This window comes from Staurois parvus, unplaced genomic scaffold (assembly GCF_062004578.1).
Source record: "Staurois parvus isolate SC_StPar_1 unplaced genomic scaffold, SC_StPar_1.0 ptg000131l, whole genome shotgun sequence".
Taxonomy (NCBI): domain Eukaryota; kingdom Metazoa; phylum Chordata; class Amphibia; order Anura; family Ranidae; genus Staurois; species Staurois parvus.
In genome coordinates, this window is record NW_028317927.1 from 8,694,716 (window position 1) to 8,722,036 (window position 27,321).

Below are 27,321 nucleotides of genomic sequence, written 5' to 3' on the forward strand. Positions count from 1 at the left end.
TCAAACAGATATACAAAAGATTAGGATATAGTTTTATTAATAGAATAAAAAATAAAAAAATGGCAAAATGTCAAATGCAGGATAAACACAAGGACACAAAAAAATCTATTTTTTTTTTCCAATGTGTGTTCACACTACAGTGCGTTGATGTATGCATTTTAATGCAATGCGTTGTACCAGGTCAACATGGCGCAAGTGAAAAGGTTTGCTTTGCGATTTATTTTGTGACCCTCGGGATGTGATCTCACAGGAAAAAACCTGCAAAATGAAGTGCACTTTTAACACATCCTAAAACTCACATCAAAACATGTATCAATGCAAGTCAATATGAATAAAATGGATGGAAATGTACATCCATTTCCCCCGCATTTTATCGCAACTCAGTGTGAATTCAGTGTAAATATGCAATCCCTAAGGCTGAATTCACAATGACTTGCAGTAAAATGGAATTCCATTTCCATCCATTTCATGTTTTAACGCACACTGATTTGCATTGATCTGTGTTTTAGCGCACTTGTAAAATGCAGATCAATGCATAGACACATTAAAAAGAAAAAAAAAAAAACACTATTGCTTTATGTGTCCTGTTCACACTACAATGCTGTTTACCTGAGTTGCAATAAAACACATTTAATGTTGCATTTTAAACACAAGGCAGCATTGTAGTGTGAACAGGACACATGAAAAACACATTTTTAAACACCTTGTCTATGCATTGACCTGCATTTTACAAGTGCGCTAATACACAGATCTATGCAAGTCAATGCGCATAAAGTAGATGGAAACGTACATCCATTTTCCATGCATCATGCTGCAATATAATTATATATAAAAAAAAAGAAAACAAAAAAAAAAAAAACTGTAAAGACATGTTTGACAACAGTTGTTCAGCATTTATTTTTAAACAAAAATACATGTAACAAAAAAAAATTAAAATAAAAAAAAATTTGAATAAATGTATTGAAATCTATTGTCCATTCAGTGCATCTCCAATTACAAGCTAACCATAAATACCAATTATTTAAAGAACTCCAGACAAGTGTATAGGTCTCCATTTGAAAGACAGAAGGGGGGGGGGGGTTGAGTTTAAAGAGGGAGGAAGCAGAAACAGAAGGCGAGAGACTGAGACCAGCTTTATTCTATTGGATATACAGCCTGCACAGAAAGAAAGAAAAAAACAAAACACACGGCTGTAATGCTGTATGAAGTGCTTGAATGGCGCACACGCACACATGCACGCACGCACGGCTATAATGCTGTATGAAGTGCTTGAATGGCGCGCACACACGCGCACACACACGGCTGTAATGCTGTATGAAGTGCTTGAATGGCGCGCACACACACGGCTGTAATGCTGTATGAAGTGCTTGAATGGCGCACACACACACGCAGACACACACGGCTGTAATGCTGTATGAAGTGCTTGAATGGTAGGCATCCTCTTTAATAACAGCCTTCAGTCAAGGTTCTATAACCAACAAATATAAAATACATACATGGTCACTCAGCAATAAATTCTTATAGGTTTCATTAAATAAATTACATTTATTTGGTAGCAGTTTTCATAGAGGATTTCAATACACTGTACAATTCTAACAGAGTAAAATATGGTAAAATACACTGTCCAAGGTAATCCTTTACCAACATTTTGAAACTGGAACATAACAAAGACCACATATATTTAACAAAATATAGACAAGACCAGGGACTATATAAATAAAGTGGGAGTGGTAGGGTGACACAAAAACAAAAATGAACAAACTTCTTACAAAACTGTTCACACATCCACTGGCAACGATCACTACATAAAATCGTTAATAATTAAGGAAACTTGTACCTTGGGAAATACAGAGGCTGCCACTGCTGACCTTTCCATCTGAAAATACTAAGTACCTGGCTGTCTCAGTGATGATGGCTTTAATATTTGAAAGGTCTGCTCACATCATTGCACTGCAGTAACATGTTATGTGTGTTTGTGTGCTAAAGTGCCATTTATTTTCAATGGTAAACCAAACGCACCTTATCGCATTGCAGTCCATCGCAATGCACAACTGTGATACAAAATATGCTGCAGGTATGTTTTTTTCCAATGAATTGGCTGCCTTAATGCAACCTATTAGATGCACAACAGGCCTTGCGCAGTGTGGCTGAGCCCTATGTCACTAAAATGGAAGAGGAACGGAGATCAGATTGTATGGACGTCATTCTGTGTCACTGTCCTGAATGCTTGTTTCAGGACAGTAACAGACAGGCAGCCATTTAGCATTTTCAAAATGAGACTTGGTTAATGGTGGCCTAGTATTTTTTGACCATTTCCTTTCAGCTTAAAACCAGCTACAGCTTCACCTCATGCTGTGACAATGCAAAGCAATAAAAACTTTTTTTTTTTTTACCATGGGGACAGAGAAAAAAATAAAAGCTGCTATCCAAAATCTAAAGAAAATATTCTGCTAGAATTGGGCTTTAAATTGCTTAGCAGCAAGTATGCAGCATTCATTATACTGCAGTTAAATCAAAAACTTTTAAAAGCCCCCCCCCCCTTTTACCAAGTTCAAGAAAAGCTTTTTTTGGAAAGAATTCTGATTTTCTGTGAATTTTCTCAAAATGAGAACAGCTGTGCTACAGTTCTTGGAGAATGCCACTGCAGATCTCCCCTTCTGAAAATACAGTTTGCCTCTGCGGTACTTTTGAGACTCTGACCTGGAGCTAGTATTGAATAAAAAGTTCTGACTTCCTGGCTCTATTCATTTTCTAGGTTAGAGGATCAGGTATGACTTCCAGGCAACGGAGACTCTTAAAAAGGAAGTCAACAACAGAAGTTTCCATAATGCTTCTGGTACAGATTTCCTTTACAGGTAACCTGTAGTGAGGAATTACGGGAGCTTTAAGTATTGCAGCCATTAGGTCAGCATAACAGCCAGGCAACTAGCGTTATCTGAATAACACCAGATATGGCAGCCTTTATTATCCATAAAGGTTTCCTTTTATGAGAAGTTTTGGAGTTTCTCCAATATGATGACTGAAAACATTCACAAACTATTTTTGAACTGCAAGATATGATGCAGTATTATCATACCTAAACTCAGCCTTATGGAGACCAAATCACTGAACCCTCAGCTGTACGCTGTGTGAACAAGAGTGTGTTCAGTATAACAATTGGGTAATAGTTCCAACCAAACCTAAGCTTTCTTTTTCTAGTCTATGCTGGTGCAGACATTGCTAAAATTAAAGCAATGGCTACAGTCGAGTATTAGACTGCATAAATCCTCCTTAGCAGTTTCTAAAGGCTGGCTTAAGTTTGCTTCAGCCTACAAAAGTTGATGAGAAGAGACTCAAGAAGGGGTGGATTTACTAAAGGCAAATAGACTGTGCACTTTTCAAGTGCAGTTTCTCCGGAGCTTAGTAAATGAGCTTCACTTTGCAAAGAATATCAAATCACGTGCAAGGAAAATAAAAAACAGCATATTTGCTTGCACATTGAATGATGGTAGTCAGAAGAGCTTCTGCTCATTTACTAAGCTCTGGAGCAACTGCACAGTATTTCTCTTTAGTAAATCAACCCCAGTGTATCACTGAACCATATCCATCTTCCATGGTGCTATGCTACTGGTTTAATAATCCCAACATTCCCATGCCTTTTCCACCTCCAGCATACCGCAAAAGGTCTAAAGAGGTAAAAACATGAATGATGTGAGATTTTACACCACTTGAAGACTGTACCAAGTCAAGGGACATTTACAGTGCCCATACCCATCTGATATTACTATGAAATGTGACTGACATGTGCACTGAATGCTTGTCTGGAAATAAATGAGCAACACAGAGGTTAGCAATTTTCATGCCCAGAAGTAAAGATATTAGGCACCAATCATTCCTATTCAGGATGGGACTGCATTCCTCTTTCTCCTACCCCTAAAAACTGCACAGAAAGAACTTTTACAAAGTATGTGCTGCATGGCACATAAGCAGTTGATTTAAACAAAAACAATAGCAACCATATCTTGGGGGTGAACGTACAGTTCCACAACCCATGTACATATCTCCAAACATTTGGATAAGCAGTTGATTTACAGACCGTGAAAATATAAGTATTCTAAAGTGATTGAGGATTCTGTGATAACAAAAGGTTGACAGTGGTGTTTATTTACTAAAGGAGTATCGACTATTCACTAAGGGAATTTGTACTTTGCTTAGCAAATGAGGTGAAGCTCTGCAGACTTCAATCTACTAAACGTGTGCAAGCAAAATCCAGTTTTTATTTCCTATGCACACGATTGGAGCATATTGACTTTGCAAATACCCATTCTCTTAGTAAATTGACCCCAGTGTGTTAGTGGACTGCTTTAAGTACATGATGATGATGATGTATAGTAAGTATCTTAGCCCAAATGTTCCAGACACCAGAGGACCCATTTATAAAGGCTGACAAAAATGGGTTTGTATTTGGCCATATTTTGCCGTATTTAAAAGTTTAAAGTACGGTAGTAATCCACAAATTTTTTTTTGCCTGTGCAGTGGGGCTGTGCTGGCACTGCATGGGTTAAATGCTCATTTTGTTCTAGGGGAGAGGACACCAAAGATATACTCGCCTGACCCGCCGATCCTCCAAGCACAAGAATGGTCCTTTCGGCTCCTAAACATCCCCCACCCCGTGGTCCCAGCGGTCTTGTAAATGGACTGATCCTGATGTTAGCATGCTCAATGCGCACTCTACAGACAGAATGGTTCACCGCTGGGCCATGAGGGAGTGCGGTTTTACGCACAATCGGCGGGTCAGGTGAGTATGAGCTTCGTCCTCACCCCTTGAAAAAATGAGCATCTGATCCATGCAATGGGGATACAGTCCCACTGCATGGTTCAAAAAATAAAATAAAAATGTAACTGGAGTTCTGCTTTAACTCAATTTTTCATTTCACTTTAAATAGCTGTGAAATGTGAATGGCTGAGAAGCACTGATTTTATTTCAGCAGCAGATAGGAAGCCCCAATGCTGGGGAAGAGGTAGGAAGATTTTGTTACTGCCGAAACACAGTACTGTGTACAGTATGTAGCCAATGTTACAATTTATACAAACGCTGACAGCGGCTGCAGCAATTAGTGAAGGAAATAGTTTGAAAGATGAGTCAGGCTTTAATTGCTTTTTTTTCCCCAATTAGTTATAAAAGTATAAAAAAAAACAAAAAAAAAACGGAAGTTATTAAGCACTGGTGCTCTGCAGTTTGGCCACAGAATTGGACCCACAGGCTTCGATTAAGTTGGGAGTTTTAGCTGTGTTTTCTGAAAATGCACCAAAGATACTGCAAGCAGGAAAATCGTAGATACACCCACTCTACGGCCAAACCGTAGCACACTAGGGTGAACACAGTCACTAGGATGCATAAGTTACTTTAAGGCCCCTTTCACACAGATGTTCAGTCTAGATCTGTCTGTCAGTTTTTCAGATGGACCCAGACTGAACCACCATGTATATATATAGGTGGGCAGACGTAAACTGATGATCAGTTAACATCCGCCTATCTGACAGGTCAGGTCCATTAACATCCAGATCAGTCAAAACAGAACAGATGTAAATAGACGCCATCTGTTTTGTTTAAGCCTACTTTTAGGCAATAAACATATTTATACTTTTTTCACCTTTGATTGGTCTCTTCAACAGATAAGAAAAAAACAGATACAAAAACGGATGTAAACTAAACTGAAGATGGAGGTGCAAACTGATGTAACCTGACTCCATTTAAAAAAAAAAAAGTTACTGAACGGATGAGGTCTGGGTAAAAGGGGCCCAACTGCGTTAATTTTTTTCAAACATTGAATTCACATAATGTTGCATAGGTGCAATAATCTTTCCACATAAAATAGTTTTCTGTTTCTAAAAGATTTGTATTTCGAACTCCCAAGAAATGGCTCTATTTTCTGGTCTCAATAGACACTATATAGAACCTCAGAAGGTGCTGGCATGTTAAAATGAATGAAAATTAATTTGAGTCACAATTTACATACAAAAATAATGTGTTGTGCATGTATTAAATACACCTAGTCTGTGCTACAAAACCTTTAGGGCCTATTTACACTTCTCCAATCTTATGTGTTGCGTAAAAACACCATGGTGCAAAAGTGTGTTTCAGCCTTTCAGCCCTTAGTGAAAAGTCATATTTGCTGTGCTTTAGAGAACTGACCCTACTGGCAAACTCTTCCGGCCTACCAACAAAAGTACAATAACAACCCATAGTAGCTAATAAGGTTAGATTAACCATGAAAAAGAATGAATGAATGGGCTAGAAGGTAAAAATGGACAATGTTGGCAAATAACCACTTTAGCTATTTCCACCAACAAGAATCATTTACCAAACTCTACCAAACTTTCAAGGATTATTACTTTTTTTTCCTAAAAAGTTAGGTTTCTTATAAACTGTTCTCTGAAATAAGAAGAAAACAAGAAGGTTGAGGAAGGCAGCATTCCAGTGGGTGATTCCAGTGGGGTTCCTCCCATTTGGCAAGGGTTAAATGCTCTTTTTCCTAGGATACTAGGAAAAAACCCCCCCAAAAAAACCACCACAATTTCACTTACCGTATCCCTCTCTCCCAAGGCTTCTTCATGCCCCCAGAAGCCACTTCACTTTGGCACTCTGTTCGTCAGTTGCCCTCTGACATCACCATTGACCTGCATTGTAAGTAAGGGACTGCCTACAACCCAGGACCATCATATAGCTATTATAGAAGCATTGGCTAAGGTAAGAAAGTGCTTTTTAATGGCACCCTAGAGAAAAAACAAACAAAACAAAAACACACCATAAGCATTTAATCCTTAAAGTGCAGGGGGCCCACTGGAAGGGAGTCGCCCCCCCCCCCCCATTTCCCAGGAATTCCGTTTTAATGAAAATGAGGTATTTGGAGAGATGGACATTATATTCAGGCTTAGATGATTTGCTATGGCCAGGACATTTGAGAATTTTTCCTCTCATATGCACATACTTAACCAAATTTGTATTTGATTAGACAAAGCTCCCTAGTGCAGTGGCTCTTAACCTGGGTTCGATCGAACCTCAGGGGTTCGGTGAGTCAGTCTCACGGGTTCGGCGGAGGTGAAGACCCACACCCGACTCATATGATTCGTGCAGTAAATATTCATTATTATGTTTTTGTGTGAAAATCATGTTTTAATGGTTTTGTTCTTTGTTCTTAACGGTTTTGTTCATTTTGTGCACCTATGTATAAATATATACCTAAATATATACCTATGTTTTGAATTTTAAAAATCATATTTTATTTTTCCAATTAAGAAGGGTTCGGTGAATGCGCATATGAAACTGGTGGGGTTCAGTACCTCCAACAAGGTTAAGAACCACTGCCCTAGTGTCTTTCAGAGATCTTCTCTCTAACCAGTAGTATCAATGTTATCTTCTTTTTCCGGTTGCAGAATCAGTTTTAACCAGCAATTGTGCGCATACAAAAACTTTACTGCAAAGAAAGGAACAACCTCTCTAAGCAAGCGCCCATCTAAGAGACAAAAACAGAACGGAAGACACAGAACAAAACACTTGCCTGCACATATCCAGATGACTTATTGTGATGCTGTCAAACTCAAATCTGGAGCTAGTCAGTACTATCCCAAGGAGGGAAGTAAAGATGCTCTCTGCACACTCACCACTGGCAGGCAAGACAGCAGGCTTCCTTTAAGGTGAACTCCAGGCAGATACAAAGAAAATACCAAATTAACAGTCATGTATTCATTGTTTCACTAGTAAAAATATTTCAACTGGTGAAAAGGACTTGAAGTTCTCTGGATATCCACCTCTTGTAATCTCCTGTAAAGCAGCACTGGGACTGGGTCAGAGACAGCCAAGCAAGAGAAGCCAACAAGGCTCTACTGTTTGTTGTGCAGCAACAATGAATGCACCCTGACAGAAGGAGAGATCACAGTAATGCTGCTACCGATTCATTTTCCAGTCAGCAAGCTGGAGAGCATTTTGACACAGTGATCTTGACCAAACTGTGTGGCGGTGAAGTTAATGGACCAGGCTGTGCTCTCTCCTAGGCTGCCTGGATTACAAAAAGCGGCTGCACAGAACTTAAAATCCTTTGGCAGGTAAAACAGTGAATGTCAATTGTGTAATTTAGCTGTTTGCCTGCAGTTCAGCTTTCAAACAAACTGGCAGAAAAGTAGCAGTGCTGGCCACAGCAGCCAGACAGTATGAGGGTTATTTACTAAAGCTGCATAGTGCAAAATCTGGTGCAGCTCTGCAGAGAAACCAATCAGCTTGCAGGTTTTATCGACAAAGCTTAACTGAAAAAGCTGAAGTTAGAAGCTGATTGGCTACCATGCACAGCTGCACCAGATTGAGTGCACCAGTTTAAAAAAAAAAAAAAAAAAAAAAAAAAAAAAAAAAAATTTTTTTTTTACTAAAACATTGGGAATATGCAAGCAACACTGATTGGTTTCTGTGGACAACCTCTTTTCTTTCCATCAGTTTTCATACAAAAGCCCAGGTAAAAGGTAAACAAACTAACCTATAAATTAAGATAAGTGCACATTCAAATATAAGCTTGGTCAATAAATTGTTCATAAAAATATAACCCAGCATATTCTGCTGACTGATCCAGCTTCTTTACACACCTATAGAAATGTCCAATCTTGTATATGTCTGCATCATACAACAATGCTACACTTTCACCTGCTGTACCGGAGTTTCATGATATATTCATCTGTTATTTGACAATCAACGGAGTACATCCATTTTTTTTCTTCGGAAAATAATTTAAGTAAAAGATAGTTATTACGCTCTTCAGGATAACAATTCACAGCCTCATTATTTACAACTACAAAAAGTTTCTACAAAATGTTGGCAATGCTTCTGTAAGATGCATGTTGAAAAAAAGTCCACTGTAATAAAATAAAATGCAGACAGCACCGACGTGGCCACTGAAATATGTTTTCCAACAAAGAAGGTCGAGGATCACGGACAACAAGTAGATATGGTTACATTGATGCCCAAGTTCCCATTATCAGCAAACAGATGTGCAATTGCAGTATCAAAAACCAAGCAATCACTGTTCATGATGGCTGCTGCCACCCCATCGTGAATGGACCTTGGTGTGGCTTCCCAGGTCAAACGCCTTCGGTTTCCATTGAGTTCAAGTCTGTAGGCAAAGTTTTCAGCTTGTTTCCGTGTGCCTATCAAGAGGACAATGGCAAAAAACTGTTGGTGCCCTTCGTATTTCTCCTGTTTCTCCAGAACTAACATGAAATGGTGGCTGAAGCAAAACTGCATCATCACCCAGTCAACAGCCCCAGGTAAATTAATGTCTGTTGCAAGGAAGACTATGTCTTCGCCCTGGAGAGTAGTGATGCTTTTGTGGGCATGTGTTAGGTGCGGCATAACTGCTTCCAGTGAACCCTGCCATTTGCAGGAGGCTCCAGGGCAGGGACAGGAGTAGGGACGATATTCACAGATGTCCTCATGTTCAGGTTTTTCAGTGTGATGGAGAGACAAAGAGCAACCAGTAGAGGCATACTAGAAGAAAAAAAACAAAAAAGCACAACATATGAAACTATGAATATCTCATTTACAAGTATACAAAGCAGATATATCAATACAAATGAAGTAAACTGGTCGTCTGTAATTTTGAATAGATTTCAGAGCCCACTAAGGTGGAGTTTCACTAATGTTTTTCATTTAGACTTACTGTAATGCCCACCCACAGTGCTGCGGTCTTTGGATAGGAATACTGTGCAGTTTTGTTTTTTTAATTGTTGTCTCCTGGACTTTGGGTCATGGCTACCTAGACGACTATATCATCAGCCTGCCCCGTTGACTCCTGGGATATCTATGCCATCTATCCCAAGAGTCTTCTGACATCTAAGGCTTCTATTATTGCATTATTTCCTGGCCGAGAATGACAAGATTTGGAGGAGTTACTGCGCAGGCGCAAGACAAGGAGGTGCATGCAAGGTAGCCACCTGCATGGAAACCCAGAAATGGATGCAGGCCAGCTTCAGCAGCCCACATCTATCATGGGTATGGCTAGAATCTAAGAAGAAAAACAAATGTGCAGCAATATCCAGTATGGATGATGTGACTTACAACAATGTCAATGATGCGGTTATTATAATTTGGCTTATCAGAGTGTAGCTCCTCTTTAAGAAACTAAAATTAATTTACGTAAACAAGAGCAAAAGGGAAAACAATAGTTTGTGGGGCACAGGGGAATTGGATTCTGGTTGTCAAAGCAGGTGATGCTGGCACTCATATCTTACAAAGAAAGAAAAAAAAAAAAAAAAAAAAGCAAAATAAAAATGTAATATACTGCAGCTTACCAGCCATCAGATGTACTTGTTTTCTTTTGTCAGGCTTTTCCTCGTGATTTTCTCTTTGTAATCATGTGAATAACATACTTTCTGTTCCACCATGTCTACAAATCCTCCACTGCATCTATGAGGGTAGCCATGGTTGTCATACAGGCTGGAATTCAAACATCTGCCATAAATGGGGGGGTGATGGGAGTAACAGTTTACATATGAGAGAAAGGTTCTTTGTAGTCTTTTGAGCCAATTTAAACCAGCAGCTGTATTAGAATAAAGCTGCTTGTATGCAGTGAGCAAGCTGTGGTGCTGAGGCTCTGGAAACAGCACATCGCACAGCCACCTTTTAATGAAATGTCACAAAGTGACATTTCTTTTAGTTCCATCTGTTGCAGCATGGGGTGATGGATTACACAGAACCAAGCTGTGCAGAAAAAGAAAAAGAAAAAAAAAAAAAAAAAAAAAAAAAACTGTATGCAGTACTTTTTTCAGCACACAACACAGTGGTGTGAACTGATCTAATGGGAAACAAGGCATTTGCCTTGTCTATGCATTCAGCAAGTCTGCCGGGTACAGTCCCAACGCACATGGTGTGAATGAGCCCTTAAATGCACAGGAAGTGACAAAGTCACTGCATTTCTGGCAAGATCACCAGGTATTTTTCTGTACTTGCTGAAACAGTTCTTAGCCTGAAAAGAGAACACTAATGCAACCATTGCATTTAAGGACTGCCAAGCTGCAATATTACATTTTTGCTTTTAGGTTTAGCTGTGAGGGAGGCCTTAAGGAAAACCATTGCTCTCTGCCCTAAAAAATATCAAAGCCCGAAAGCTAATGTACCAGGCAGTTTAGGAGAACTGGTTATAAAACTGAACACATTTGATTTGTTGCAGTGAACACCAGCTTAGCTTTTCACCTCATCTGCTGAAAGGATTAACATTCACACACCAGACATGAAAATATCCGTACCTACGTCATGCATTTTCAACCAAGGTTCCCCCAGGGATCGCTATGGGTTCCTCAAGTACTGTACAGCAGCAAACTGACCTTTTTCTGGGGCCAACATCATCTGCCAGTGTCAGTGGTGTGGCATCAGTGGAGTGCTTTGGCTCTGATAAGTAACCACTGTGACTCCAAAGACCGGTGTATAAAGGAAAACTCCCAATGACTGCCAACTTGTGGCCTTTCTTTCCAATGACTATCAGTGTAAGGTGCATTCTTTCTCCCTCAACCAATGTGAGGGGACACTTTTCTTAATGACCACCAATGTAGGGTATAAACTACCATGACTGCCAGTGTTAAGTGGTTCTTCTACCACTGACCACCAATGTAAGGGGGCATTGCTCCCACTAACTGTCAATGATAGCGGTCCTTCTCTACAGACCACCAAATGTAACAGAACAGCTTTTTCCATGTACCTCTAGTGTGGTTAAAAACTACACTATTTTCACGGTCTGCTTTTTTTCCTGGCCCATTTCCTTAAAGTGGTAATAAATTGCCAAAACATAGCCATGGCTGCGGCATGGTGCTCTGAATTTCAAGGCATACTGTGTGCCCTGAATGCAGAGCGTCATTGCGCATGTGCAGGTGACATCATTGGCTACTGCTGATGTGAATCTCTTGAACGATGTATGTACCTACAGGTAAGCCTGACTGCAAGTTTAAGACAGGAACTTTACTACCACTTTCATTTCATGAACAATGTTCCCATATGAGGGGAAGGAGGGTAGGGGGTGAGGGGCATTAGAAAGGATGGATTTTGTTTTGTGTGTGTCAAGTCTATAGACAATTTACTGAGTACTCTAAGGCTCCATGCACATGAACATTATTAAAGCTCCTAGAAGCTAAATCGTGTTATCCTATGTGTTGTAAACAGGGTGGATAAGAATCAATGATTTTTTAAAAAAAATCAAAAATCGGATTTTTTTTATTTAAATCGGATTTTTTTTAATAAAATGCTTTTTGGAGGAAAATATATTACCATCCAAAGGTTATTCCATCATGAAATAAAGATTTTTTTAATTATGTAGAATAAGGCTGTATATGTTTAATTTTTTGGTAGATAAAGTCCAATAATCCATTCACAAGGTCATGCTCTTCCAGAGGTTTTTGTAAGATTATTGGGCAGTTTCTCTGCCTACAAGATATTATCACAGATGCTTGGTTTACTTTTGCAGTTCTCAAAACTGAATTTGACTCAGCAGAGATCACATGCCTCTTCTTCACAGCAAAAATGTTATAACATGAACAGAGTTAAGAAAAAGACCTTCATCCTAACTTCTACAAACCTATGAATACAGAATCAACCCCTTCAGTGCTACGTTTCAAGAAATTCAGTGAATAGAATAGAAACAATATTTTTCTGATTGTTTGGAGTGGAATAGATCTGCACAAGAAGAAAGTGAAACTAAGTGTGAGGAGGAAGGGGCTGACAGTCTAAGTTTCTTAAAATATATATATTTTGTTTAGCCAAATTAGTTACCAAACATGGATGTTTGTTTAAGCAAATAACATATGCTGTAATGTTATTGTTTCAGTTGAATAAATCTATTTAAATTATTATTAAGGTAATGATTATTTTTCTCATTCCTAAGTACAACAGAAAAGTTGTCCAAATATGAAAGATTAACCTATTAAACTGGGGATAAAAAAAACTAATCGGAAAAGTTGTTATTCTAAAAATCTTCATCTACTTGCATATTAAAGTTATACCAGCAAGAATTAGTCTTTATGTAGAAAACTAGGATTTAAATCAAGCCTTACTGACTAGCGATTTAAATCGTGATTTAAAATCAGTTTGATTTAAATCAAATCCACCCTGGTTGTAAAGGCTGAGTTTTTTTACCTTCATGCATTCTATGCATGAAAGTAAAACACCTTCTGTGTGCAGCAGTGCCCCCAGCCCCCTCAATACTTACCTGAGCCTCATTGCGATCCAGTGATGTGAGTGACAGCCTTGGCTGTCACAGGTCTCTGCCTCCTCATTGGCTGAAACAGCAAGCCATTGGCTCCCACTGCTGTCAATCACAGCCAGTCAGCCAATGAGGAAAGGGGCGGGGCCAAGCCACAGCTCCATGCGTGAATGGACACACGGAGCAGCGGGTGCCCCCATAGCAAGCAGACAGGAGGCTATTTTACACAAAAAAGTGAACCTTTAGAATTGCTTTTAACACACAAAAAAATGCTAGTGTGCATGGAGCCTAAATTTTTTTTATCAGGGATTTCTTGAGATCAGAAAATTACTTCAAGGGTTCCCGAGAGGTGACATTTTTTAGAAAGGTGGCTCTAGGCCTTCAGCCATGTCCCTTCAATAACCTCCATGGGCCACACATGTACTTGTTTTATTCTATCTCACTATTCCCTAGTGAAACAGGCCTGAGAAAGCAGCAGGTTCACACACAAAGGATACAATTGTGCAGAAAGCTGTACAGTAAGGTAATCTGCTTGATCAGAAAATGCCCTACATTCTTAAAATACCTTTTTCTGAGTACAGGCATTTACTGAAAGTCACACAGTCTGGAGGATGATTTCCCTGGATGAACACTGCAGAATTAGATACTGTGCTGACCTATCTGAGAAAATAGACAAACCCCCAGACAAATTCACAAATGGAAAATGTTTTCACATTCTGAAAGCTATAACCGGTGCCCGACCATTCCCTATATAAGTGATGCCGTTGTAATTCTGGGTAATGACAGGCTATTGCAAAACTGACAAAAATACCAAATCACATGAAAATGCAAATAAGTAAAATAAAAAATATATCTATAAATGTCCGTAATTCATATATAAGTACAAACACCAATATAAGTGATTGAAAAAATCTCTTCAAACAAGAAAATACACCGTGTAGCAAAATCCACCACCGAATGAAATGGGTAAACTCACCAGAGCTATTTGCTGATCAAATTATAAATCAGCAAAAATAGCAATTGCTCTGGGAGCGATGATCTGTTGGAGTATCCAGGAGCAATAGACTGCAATCAGCCAAATCAGCACACATGGAACAGCCTTAACTGCAAGTGGTCATCATGCCTTCATAACTTTGGAAATGCTCGGGGAATCAAAGAAGAGTATCATGATGCAGTTTATTAAAACAAAGAATTTTTATTGTAGCCTTAAATGTGCACTCACAAGAAAGGTGTCCGACCGACACCAGCAATATCAGTCTCAAAAAGCTAAAGCAGGGACGAGCCTCGTTCACTGCGATAACAGCCGACAGTCTCGAGGATCATCCTGACATCACATCCACTAAACCCCGCCCTACGCGTTTCGTCATCCGACGTCTTCAAGGGGCGGCATGGATGACAGACGTCTAATACCAACATATATATACACACTAAATCTGCATTGCAGCAACGCTACAACCAAATCTATAAACAGCATTCTGGTGACACAATACCGCTCGATCTCTGGAGATATATCCATTATTGAGACAAAATAACATTAAATAGCCAATAAAAAATATGAAATAAAAATAATATTCACATAAAAAAAAATCAACCGATAAAATGCAATCAATATAAAATAATCTAAAAAATAAAATAAAAAATATTAAAAAACATATCACTATATGACTGCCTATTATTTAAAAGGGAGAGCATAATTAATAATGTCAAATAATATAAACAACCCATAAATATAATAAATATCTGCTAATGCATATTCCAAAGAAATATATAAAAATAATTAAATTATATTATATTATATCGGTCTGTAATAATCAACTAGATGACAACATGCTGTTAAGTGGCTACCCTAAAGAATATCAATTTTTATGGAAGACCAAAAAAACAATCTTAATCTTCCAATTGAAATAAATCATTATTGTATACAAACAGGATGGTCTACAAATTTACCATCAAAGAAAAAAAATTTGATCAAAAAAATTTGATCAAAAATTGGTCAGAAAACAATTTAAATCGATGTCAATATTCAAACCGTTCGGTTTTAAAGAATTTAATTTGTATATCCAAAACGTCTCCCTTCTGGAGGTCTCATTGATCATGTCAGTACCCCTCCAATCTCTTGATTTTATCTATTCCATAAAAATTCAATAAACTGGGATCACTATTATGTTTAAGTTTGAAACGCCTGGAGACACTATGCTTGTCATAGCGCTTCTTTATGTTATTTAGATGTTCTCCTATTCTTGTTCTTAATAATCTCCCTGTCCGTCCCACACACTGGAAGTGACATGGACACTCCAGAACATATACCACATGGGATGAATTACAAGAAATCTTGGTCGAATTTTTTGATCGAGTTTTCTTTCTTTGATGGTAAATTTATAGACCATCCTGTTTGTATACAATAATGATTTATTTCAATTGGAAGATTAAGATTGTTTTTTCAGCCTAATGATGGCTTGCTTCACTGATAGTGACAGCTCTTTGGATCTCATCTTGAGAGTTGACAGCAACAGATTCCAAATGCAAATAGCATACTTGAAATTAACTCTGGACCTTTTATCTGCTCATTGTAATTAGGATAATGAGGGAATAACACACACCTGGCCATGGAACAGCTGACAAGCCAATTGTCCCATTACTTTTGGTCCCTTAACAAGTGGGAGGCACATATGCAAACTGTTGTAATTCATACACCACTCACCTGATTTGGATGTAAATACCCTCAAATTAAAGCTGACAGTCTGCAGTTAAAGCACATCTTGCTTGTTTCATTTCAAATCCATTGTGGTGGTGTATAGAGCCAAAAATGTTAGAATTGTGTCGATGTCCCAATATTTATGGACCTGACTGTACATAGTTACATTGGTCCTATGTACCCATGACTGGTTACATTGAAAAAGTGGCTCTAAAGGCTGAAGGTTTTCCACCTTAATGCATTCTCTGCTTTAAGGTAACAAACCCTCTGAGGGCAGCTCTTTCTCCAACTCCCCTTATACTTACCTGAGCTTGATCCTGATCCAGCAATGTGCACGAGAGCAGATGATTTCTCCCACCTCATAGGCTCAGAGACAGCGGCTGTCGCCATTGGCTCTTGCTGCTGTCGCCACTGGCTCTTGCTGCTGTCGCCACTGGCTCTTGCTGCTGTCGCCACTGGCTCTTGCTGCTGTCGCCACTGGCTCTTGCTGCTGTCGCCACTGGCTCTTGCTGCTGTCGCCACTGGCTCTTGCTGCTGTCGCCACTGGTGCTGTCAATCACAGCCAATGAAGAGGTGTGGGGCGAAGACACGATCTGTGTGTTCATGGACACACACAGCCAGCTCAGGAGCAAGCTCACACAAGCGTCCCCATAGGAAGGGGGGGAGGGGAAGGAGCCAGGAGTGCAAGCGGGAGACCCCAGAAGGAGAGGATCCCGGTGCTGTCTGTAAAACCATTGCACAGAGCAGGTCACTATAACATGTTTGTTCATCGGTAGTAAACACTTGTGGGGCAGCACAGTGGCTAAATGGTTAGCACTTCCGCCTGGCAGCACTAGGGTCGTTGGTTTGAATCCCAGCCACGGCACCACCTGCCTGGAGTTTGCATGTTCTCCCTGTGCCTGCGTGGGTTTCCTCGGTGTACTCCGGTTTCCTCCCACACTCCAAAGACATGCTGGTAGGTTAATTGGATCCTGTCTAAATTGGCTCTTGCTGCTGTCGCCACATATGTGTATGTATGAATGTAAGTTAGGGACCTTAGATTGTACATTCCTTGAGGGTTAGGGATTGATGTGAATGTTTAATATATATATATCTATGTAAAGTGCTGCGTAAATTGACAGTGCTATATAAGTACCATAAATAAATACCTACAGCTAAGCGTATAATAAAGCTTACCTTGTAGGTACAAGGAATATCTCGTAAACATGCACCAATTTGGGTAGTCACTGTTTGTGCACTCTGGTATACTCATACCATCCCTTCAAAGCAGAGGGATTCATTTTTAATATAGGTCTTTCATAATGTGCTAGTACCTCCCTTCTGTTTTAAAAAAAAAAAAAAAAAAAAAAAAAAAAAAAAAAAAAACTTGACTAGCTTTCAGTCACTTCAATTATACAACCCACATGTAAAGTAAAGCAGGCTGGAGATCAATGTTATCTCTTTTCTTTGTGTTTTGTTAATGGAGAGCAATAAAAGTAATTATTTACAGAATAAAACAGAACTTTTAACATTTGGCCTTGGAAAAAAATAAAATCATTGTTCAAAAACCAGTATTAGAGATTTGTGAACTCTGCATACCAGTTCAAGACAATTTGATTGGTTGTGGTGTTGGTATCGGTACAGACACCTGAGCAGGCTATCACCCCTGTTCAGTTTTGCAATATAGATGTAAATATAGAGACACAGCGCCAATAAATTCTATATAAAGCTGCAAACCTAACCAAAGAAAAGGTAAGTGACAAAAAATATATAAAGGAATGCGCTAAATACCAGGTCACATGAAAATGCAAATAAATACATAAGTAAAATAAAAAATATATTTATAAATGTCCGTAATTCATATATAAGCACAAACACCAATATAAGTGATTGAAAAAATATCTTCAAACAAGAAAAAACACGGTGTAGCTAAATCCACCACCGAATGAAATGGGTAAACTCACCAGAGCTATTTGCTGATCAAATTATAAATCAGCAAAAGTAGCAATTGCTCTGGGAGCGATGATCTGTTGGAGTATCCAGGAGCAATAGACTGCAATCAGCACACATGGAACAGTCTTAACTGCAAGTGGTCATCATGCCTTCATAACTTTGGAAATGCTCTGGAAATCAAAGAAGAGTATCGTGCAGTATATTAAAACAAAGATAATTTTTTATTGTAGCCTGAAATATGCACTTACAAGAAAGGTGTCCAACCGACACCAGCAATATCAGTCTCAAAAAGCTAAAACAGGGACGAGCCTCGCTCACTGCGATAACAGCCAACAGTCTTGAGGAGCGTCCTGACATCACATCCACTAAACCACGCCCTACGCGTTTCGTCATCCATCTTCAAGGGGCGGCATGGATGACAGACGTCGAATACCAACATACAGTCAGGTCCATAAATATTGGGACATCGACACAATTCTAACATTTTTGGCTCTATACACCACCACAATGGATTTGAAATGAAACAAACAAGATGTGCTTTAACTGCAGACTGTCAGCTTTAATTTGAGGGTATTTACATCTAAATCAGGTGAACGGTGTAGGAATTACAACAGTTTGCATATGTGCCTCCCACTTGTTAAGGGACCAAAAGTAATGGGACAATTGGCTTCTCAGCTGTTCCATGACCAGGTGTGTGTTATTCCCTCATCCCAATTACAATGAGCAGATAAAAGGTCCAGAGTTCATTTCAAGTGTGCTATTTGCATTTGGAATCTGTTGCTGTCAACTCTCAAGATGAGATCCAAACAGCTGTCACTATCAGTGAAGCAAGCCATCATTAGCCTGAAAAAACAAAAACCCATCAGAGATAGCAAAAACATTAGGCGTGGCCAAAACAACTGTTTGGAACATTCTTAAAAGGAAGGAACGCACCGGTGAGCTCAGCAACACCAAAAGACCCGGAAGACCACGGAAAACAACTGTGGTGGATGACTGAAGAATTCTTTCCCTGGTGAAGAAAACACCCTTCACAACAGTTGGCCAGATCAAGAACACTCTCCAGGAGGTAGGTGTATGTGTGTCAAAGTCAACAATCAAGAGAACACTTCACCAGAATGAATGCAGAGGGTTCACCACAAGATGTAAACCATTGGTGAGCCTCAAAAACAGGAAGGCCAGATTAGAGTTTGCCAAATGACATGTAAAAAAGCCTTCAGAGTTCTGGAACAACATCCTATGGACAGATGAGACGAAGACCAACTTGTACCAGAATGATGGGAAGAGAAGCGTATGGAGAAGGAAAGGAACTGCTCATGATCCTAAGCATACCACCTCATCAGTGAAGCATGGTGGTGGTAGTGTCATGGCGTGGGCATGTATGGCTGCCAATGGAACTGGTTCTCTTGTATTTATTGATGATGTGACTGCTGAAAAAAGCAGCAGGATGAATTCTGAAGTGTTTCGGGAATATTATCTGCTCATATTCAGCCAAATGCTTCAGAACTCATTGGACGCCGCTTCACAGTGCAGATGGACAATGACCCAAAGCATACTGCAAAAGCAACCAAAGAGTTTAAGGGAAAGAAGTGGAATGTTATGGAATGGCCAAGTCAATCACCTAACCTGAATCCGATTGAGCATGCATTTCACTTGCTGAAGACAAAACTGAAGGGAAAATGCCCCAAGAACAAGCAGGAACTGAAGACAGTTGCAGTAGAGGCCTGGCAGAGCATCACCAGGGATGAAACCCAGTGTCTGGTGATGTCTATGCATTCCAGACCTCAGGTTGTAATTGACTGCAAAGGATTTGCAACCAAGTATTAAAAAGTGAAACTTTGATTTATGATTATTATTCTGTCCCATTACTTTTGGTCCCTTAACAAGTGGGAGGCACATATGTTGTAATTCCTACACCGTTCACCTGATTTGGATGTAAATACCCTCAAATTAAAGCGGACAGTCTGCAGGTAAAGCACATCTTGTTCGTTTCATTTCAAATCCATTGTGGTGGTGTATAGAACCAAAAATGTTAGAATTGTGTCGATGTCCCAATATTTATGGACCTGACTGTATGTACCACACCTGGTTGATCCTCCTGGAAATCACTAAAGTAGACACCCCTACTCCAGTGACCTCCACTTGCTCCTGGATCCTGTTCTGAACAAATGAGGTCGGCCACGCAGCACGGGCTCCATTCAGGGAATACTTTGCATTTTCTGAATAAATTCAAAGCATTCTCTGACAAGATGAGGCGGGAAAACATTATGTCACTCCAACTCGCCCATTCACTGCTTCTCTTATAAAGCATTTTATTTCTGTTTTTGTTGCTGTTGGGAGATTTCCCCTTAGTTCTTGTCTGGTAAAAGCATTGTCAGGGTAACAGGAAGCGAGGGGAAATCTCAGCAACAAAACCCCAAAGTACAGTAAAAGCTGGCAGGCTTTTTACACTTTTCCCACTCTATCCAACCTAAGTCAATATGACTTGGTTACACAAACCCTTTTTAAAAAACGCATGGATGCAAAAGGAGGCGTGATAGAACGGCACCAAAATACAGTATTCTAATCGCAGATATTATTCCAGGAACTTCGCTGGATACAAGAATAGAGGAAGCAGATAGATCTTTATAACACGGTGAATCTGATGACTTCATGGAAAATGAATGTCTTATCATAGCTTTGCATACCAATAGTTTGTCACAGCTGATTCCTCCCTCCACTAACTCCTCCATTCAAGTGTCACAGAGTGCAAGCACAGGTTCTGAATAACTATCTCCGCACCCAGTGCACACATCAGTACTCCTAGGTGTGTCCACAAGTCCCTGTCACAACAGCTGCTGGAAAATACTGCATTACAAAACACTCACAGCTGGTACCAAGCAATTCACTTCTCCAGAGGAAGCCTCAGGGCTCCAAATCCAGGCACTACAGAAAGAACAACGGATTTATTTAGACCAGGGGTAGACAACCTAAAAGGTATGGAGATCTACCTGAACAAGAAAGAAAGAAGTCAAAGATCACCGGGCACAGTGCACTAAAACTCCTGGAGTTTTGGTACGCCTTCAGGGAGTGTGCCAAACCCGCAGGATAGAATAGAAGTCTATGGCTAAGAGCAGCAAACCCTCAGGAAAGCTGCAGGTACACTGCACTGCACCCGCGATGTGGGTAAACTGTAGCAATTCAGTGTGAAAGCAGCCCTATACTATTGTGCCCAGTGTATTGCTGTACACGATCTGAAGATCTCTTCTTTCCTGCTGCTGGCACCATTCTGGAGACCACTAGCTGCCATAAGATGTGGAGTGCAGCTGGTATCACTCCGCATGCGACAGGAGCCAGCACTGCAGAGGAGGCATCGGCTTATGCAGCTCTTGCTCCTTACTACAGCACCAACTTTACAAGTAGTCCCTCTGCACTGCACTCTGTTGGATGCTCTTGGATGGTGGATCAGCAAGCCCACACCGTGATCTACTGGATGCTGACCCCCAATTTAGACGGATTTATTTAAAACTCCATGACTTACACAAATACACACACTGAAATGTTGCAGCTTAACGATTCCGAAATGTGGTGGCTGCATTCATTTTCTTTTTTCCCCTTTAGTTTCACTTGGTGATCTGGCCAGTGACACTTCCTGCCTTAGGGCTTAAGGGTCAGCAGCCGCTGATCAGTGTATTCTGACAGCGAGGAGTGCAGCTGTCAGAATATAAAGTCCTGGTGGGTGGGATTCCTACATCCACCTTGTTTATTTTTTTACTTAACCAGTGGCTTGAAAGAACAATACAAATCAGATTCCTTTAGGCTGCATGCACACTTGTGCAACTTCAAAATCGTGTGATTTTCATAGCGACTTTACAGTGCGACTTGAAGTGACTGACGTGACTTTGGCTTTGTTTGACCAAGAATAACACAAAGTTGCATGTATATCATTCAGGTGCAACTTTGGAGAGTTTACATTGAAGTCGATGGCCCTCAAGTCGCATGAAAGTCAGACCAAAATAGTGCAGGAACTAGTTTGAAATTGCACACATATAAATGGTACCCATTGGGAAACATGGGGTGCCACTTGTCATGTGACTTTGGAGCCCAAGTCACTTGACAAGTCGCACAAGTGTGAATGGGCTCAAAGTCACACACAATAAAAAACAAAAAGCAAACAAACAAAATAGTTTTCAGTGTGCCATGTTCCCGCCACAACAGTGTTCCTCTGTGTTCCAGAGCTGTGCGATACTGTGCAACATGTGTGCATAATATCATACCTCTCTGGATGGTTCTGCATGTCACCGTACAGCAAGCAAAGTACACCACATGGCTGTGCAATGACTTGAATGAAGTGTCACTTAGTGCACTTCACAAAGATGCTACATGAAACTGCAGCCCAAAACAACTGCTGCCCACACACTAAGGCTAGGTTCACATCTGTGCGGGTGGTGCCACTGCGGATCCGCACGAAAATCCGTGCAGCCGCACCACCCACACAGAGAAATGCGGACCCGTGGATGGGTGCCATTTGTTCTAATGGCATGCCGCCCGCACTGGAAAACGCAACAGTACTGGGAACCGAGGTTCCTGTGTGGGCTGTGTTTTCAGAAGAAATGCGGGGACTTGTTCCCTGCATGTCACGGCACGGGAGTCCATTCAAATGAATGGGCTCTCGTTCCCGTGCAAAACACAGCCCACACGGCCGCATATATGTGAACCAGGGCTTAATAACTGTAGTTTAGTGTGAACAGGCCCTTAGATGACCAAAAAAATCCAATAGAAGCATAACTAAACCCTCCTAAACTTTTCAGCTAAGCAAGCTGCCTTCCTAGCCTCTGATCTGCAACTGCCATGGTGCTGTACATGTGATCAGTTATAACACCAGCCATTTGTTGGTTTGACAGTTTAGTTGAGAGCACAAGCAAATGTGACAGTTCGCATTCTTGGCATGCCGGGAAAGCAACAGTTTTTTGAAATCGTTAAATCTTTGTGTGCATTGCCGCTTTAAAAGCCAAACTCCAGCTAACACCTTTCAAGTAGTTACAGCAACATTTATTTTTTCTTTTGGGATAAAAGATTTTAGATAAACTAAATAGTTTGTTTCAACCCCCTAACTGCCACTTTTGCTGAACACCCTGGTCTGTTAAAGGAAGTTGAAAACTAAAAAGACTTACTGGCTGGATCACCAGGTGAAAATAAACATAAAAGTCTTAAATAAAAAGAAAAAATGAATGCAGTCACCACATCTAAGAACTGGTAAGCTGTAATATTTTGTATTCTTGGGTTTGATACCACCTTAAAAACTGTAACCAAAAGGCAAAACTCCTTTTTTAGTTCTGGATAGAGTGGAGATGGATTAGAACAGGGCTTGAAATTTCCACTCACCTGCTCACCAATGGCGAGTGGAAATTATGGTGGGGGCGAGTCTTTCCCCCAGGACCGTCTTGCTGAGCAGGCTCGGAGCTCAGGCTGGATCATTCATTGGCACTGGGAACCGTCAGACTGCTCAATAGCTGAGCGCAGTGAAAGCAAAGGAAGGAGTGTGTGCTGTGCTCTGTGCCTCTCCCTAGAGTGCAGTACCCGGCTCTGTGAGTGAACAACGAAGTACTGCAACTTTTTATGGGGGGGGGGGGGTGGTGTGTGTGTGTGTGTGTGTGTCTGTCTGTGTATGCATGTACAATTGTACATGTGTCTGCACATGTATCTGTGTGCGCGCACATGTCTCTGTGTGTGAGTGCACATGTGTGTGTGCGTACGTGTGTGTGTGTGCATGTACATGTGTCTATGTGTGTCTGTACATGCCTGTGTGTGTATACATGTGTCTGTGTGTGTGTACATGTCTCTGTGCGTCTGTGTACATGTTTCTGTGGGTATGTGTACATGTTTCTGTGGGTATGTGTATATACAGGTGTCTCTGTGTGTGTTTGTTGGTGGCGAGTAACTCTAAGGCCTGGCTAGTAGCTCAGGATTTGAAATTTTAAGCCCTGGATTAGAACACCTGTCAGGTTTTTATTGCTGTCTGTGCCTCCATGGGGGTGATTAACCCTATTTGTCCTGTTAGTGAAAGCAAAAGAAAAAAAAAACAAAAAACAAAAAAACAGGTTTTGGAGTAGACATCAGAAAAGGAAGAGGGTTAATCTTTCAATGGTGACACTAGTTCTGGTGACCTGGGGGGCCCCAAGAGATGGCCTGTATTTGCAGGGATTTCCTCTCACTTCCTGTTTTGGCTGTGGGACAGGAAGGGAAGAGAAATCTCCCCAATTGGACACAAGATGGAGAAAAAAACCCAGAAAAAAACAAAACGGAGATTATAACCCACCTATACTCTATCCAAAAAAGGAAAAATGTTTTGCCTGTAGTTACAATTGAGTCTAAGGGTAGAAGTAAAAGCTGTATTACGTCCCTTATTCCTGTCTCCAGCAGGCTTCAGGCACTACTCTCTGCTTTCTGATATGTACAGCTATGTGATGGAGCCCTCAGGTGTGCATGTACAGCTTTATGCACATAGCACTACAACACGTTAGTGCATGCACAGCTGCTGAAAAACATTTGCTTTACTAAAGGCAGATGGGAATCCTGGCCATACACAGCATGGATGAAAACAATGACTGTTTTCTAGTATTCTAGTAGAGGGGTCAACAACTTTTCCAAATCAAGTGGCAGTTCAAACATTAGATGTGCCAATGAGCAAAAGATACAAACATATGGTGTAGCGCTCTTTAACACAAACCGTGATAAAAGCCTCCAACAGAGAATTATAATGTGCCAAATGGTGAAATCAACAGTGTAGTAAATCCTAAACACAAACATTGATGACGACAACACAATATTAAAATATATAGTGTATATATAGTGAAAACACTTCTGTGCCCCCAATGCTGGGAGATATAACCTACCCAAAAAGTGACAAAATAGTGCTCCGTGTTCAAACACTCATATCAAAATAATGATGAACAATCAAAACATAGTGAATATAAATCCTCCAAAAATAAATGAATATATATAAGTGACACCAGTGTCCACAATAGGTAAAAACATGCAGGTGATTCTTGTGTGTTGTGGCTTCTTGTGATGACTCCACACACGGCTAGATTGGCTCCTCACCTCCTTACTGCGACCCTAAAAGGGCCTACAGGCCTTTTGGATCACTCCTGGATCCTCCTAGATCAAAAAACGTATCCTCCAGAGAATTTTACACCAGCAGACACAGCATATATCTTCCAGACCAGCTCGATTCCCCTTTCTTAAATGGCTCTAATCAGTATGACCAGCTCTGTCAGCTCTCCATGTTTACATCACATGACTTCCTGCTCGCTCGGCGATCACATGGGTCCTGTAAAAGAGCGCTACACCATATGTTTGTATTTTTGGCTTTTCACTTTAGGTAATAAGGTGCAGGTGTCAGCAGCTGATATAGGGTTATCAGTCCTGAGCGCAGGAGGTTTTCCCATACCAATGAGCAAAAGCATGCTGTAGAGGTCATCATTATCTGACCTCGGCACTCCGCCCCAAGTCCCAGCGCCGTCAGGTCTCAGCCCCAAGTCCCAGCGCCGTCAGACCTTAGCTCAGCCCCAAGTCCCAGCGCCGTCAGACCTTAGCTCAGCCCCAAGTCCCAGCGCCGTCAGACCTTAGCTCAGCCCCAAGTCCCAGCGCCGTCAGACCTTAGCTCAGCCCCAAGTCCCAGCGCCGTCAGACCTTAGCTCAGCCCCAAGTCCCAGCGCCGTCAGACCTTAGCTCAGCCCCAAGTCCCAGCGCCGTCAGACCTTAGCTCAGCCCCAAGTCCCAGCGCCGTCAGACCTTAGCTCAGCCCCAATTCCAGCGCCGTCAGACCTTAGCTCAGCCCCAATTCCAGCGCCGTCAGACCTTAGCTCAGCCCCAATTCCAGCGCCGTCAGACCTTAGCTCAGCCCCAATTCCAGCACCGTCAGACCTTAGCTCAGCCCCAATTCCAGCACCGTCAGACCTTAGCTCAGCCCCAATTCCAACATTGTCAACCCTCAGCTCAGCCCCAATTCCAGCACTGTCAGACCTTAGCTCAGCCCCAATTCCAACATTGTCAACCCTCAGCCCCAATTCCAGCACTATCAGACCTCAGCTCAGCCCCAATTCCAGCATTGTCAACCCTCAGCTCAGCCCCAATTCCAGCATTGTCAACCCTCAGCTCAGCCCCAATTACAGCATTGTCAACCCTCAGCTCAGCCCCAATTACAGCATTGTCAACCCTCAGGTCAGCCCCAATTCCAGCATTGTCAACCCTCAGCTCAGCCCCAATTCCAGCATTGTCAACCCTCAGCTCAGCCCCAATTCCAGCACTATCAGACCTCAGCTCAGCCCCAATTCCAGCATTGTCAACCCTCAGCTCAGCCCCAATTCCAGCAACCACTGGGAGAAGGGCCATCACCTGAAGATCAGTAGGGTTGGATAGGTGGGCAAGCTGTAGGTGCAGATCGGTGGGCCAGGCTTTGTAAGTGGCAGCCTAATTAGCTATTCATTTGTGCCAGTGGCCATGAGGCTCCTGGGGGCCAATGAACATACATTTAGCACCAGCCTGGTCAGCCATGTTCTAGCAGAATCTCAGAACTACGGATGGTTTGCTGACTGATTTCATAGGTATATGCTAAACATGAAAGGGATCCTATAGACTGAGCCATTCCTATGAAGAGAAGCAATCCCTGCAGCCTGTGTTTACATTTCCCCATGACCTCTGACAGTGATCAGACTCAGGCAGGGATGTACATTGTATGGCAGTGATGGGAACACAGATGACAGATGGAAATGACTGGATCACTCAGAATCTGCACGGCAGCCAATCAGCTGCTACCTTCAGCTTGTTCCATTAAGTTTTGACAAGAAGACCTGGCAGCTGATTGGTTCCCCTGCAGAGCTGCACCAGTGTTAGTAAATAGCCCCACTGATCTCCAAGTAAGCGGCCGGGAAGTCCCCATCCAGGGCCAGTGCAGGCACCCACCTTACACGGGAAGAGGACAGCGGAGGCCACCTTCTCCATGGCCAGGTTCCGGATGCTGGGGGTGAGGGAAGCCCGGCACGAGGGGCAGCAGCTCAGCTTCTGGCGGCATTGGTTGCAGACCAGGTGTCCGGCCTGGCACTGCAGGATGGGGGGCAGCACATAGTCGAAGCAGACGGGACACTCGAACAGAGACGTCAGCTCGCTGTGCTGCTGCTGGGACACCGGCCCGGAGATCGCCGCCGCCGCTGCCGATGGAGGGGGCGCGGCGGGGCCGGAGGCGGCGGGGATCGTGCTGGGGATCGCAGGGGACGGGGTGTGCGGCGGTGGGGGAGGCGGCGGCGGCTTCTGTTTCCCGCCCGGTTTGTTAGCACAGGGTCCAGCGGAGGACGGGCGGCTCATCGCGACCGGAGAGAACCATGGAAGTCCGAAGGGGGTGATGAGAAAACTTCCGGCCGGAGGAGGACGCAGGACTGACGGCGGATCCCCGGAACACTCTACGACCCCGCCCCCCCAGTAGCGCTGTCAGCGCCGGACATTAGC

The 27,321-nt window shown here is 41.8% G+C and overlaps 1 protein-coding gene across 1 annotated transcript; it reads right to left on the reverse strand.

Moving 5' to 3' along the window:
* Positions 1–20: 20 nt before the first annotated feature.
* On the reverse strand, positions 21–27,321 carry SIAH2 (siah E3 ubiquitin protein ligase 2). Its single transcript, XM_089672595.1, has 2 exons — positions 26,782–27,321; positions 21–9,511 (listed from the first exon to the last, which is right to left on the reverse strand). Exons 1-2 carry the CDS (start codon positions 27,178–27,180, stop codon positions 8,954–8,956), a joined length of 957 nt encoding a protein of 318 aa, XP_089528721.1. The 5' UTR covers positions 27,181–27,321; the 3' UTR covers positions 21–8,953.

Excerpts from the sequence above, each read along its gene's own strand:
- SIAH2 (XM_089672595.1), bottom strand. The coding sequence starts at position 27,180 with ATGAGCCGCCCGTCCTCCGCTGGACCCTGTGCTAACAAACCGGGCGGG. Across the intron at positions 9,512-26,781 it reads CTGTCCTCTTCCCGTGTAAG|TATGCCTCTACTGGTTGCTC; the intron begins GTGGGTGCCTGC and ends TTTTTCTTCTAG.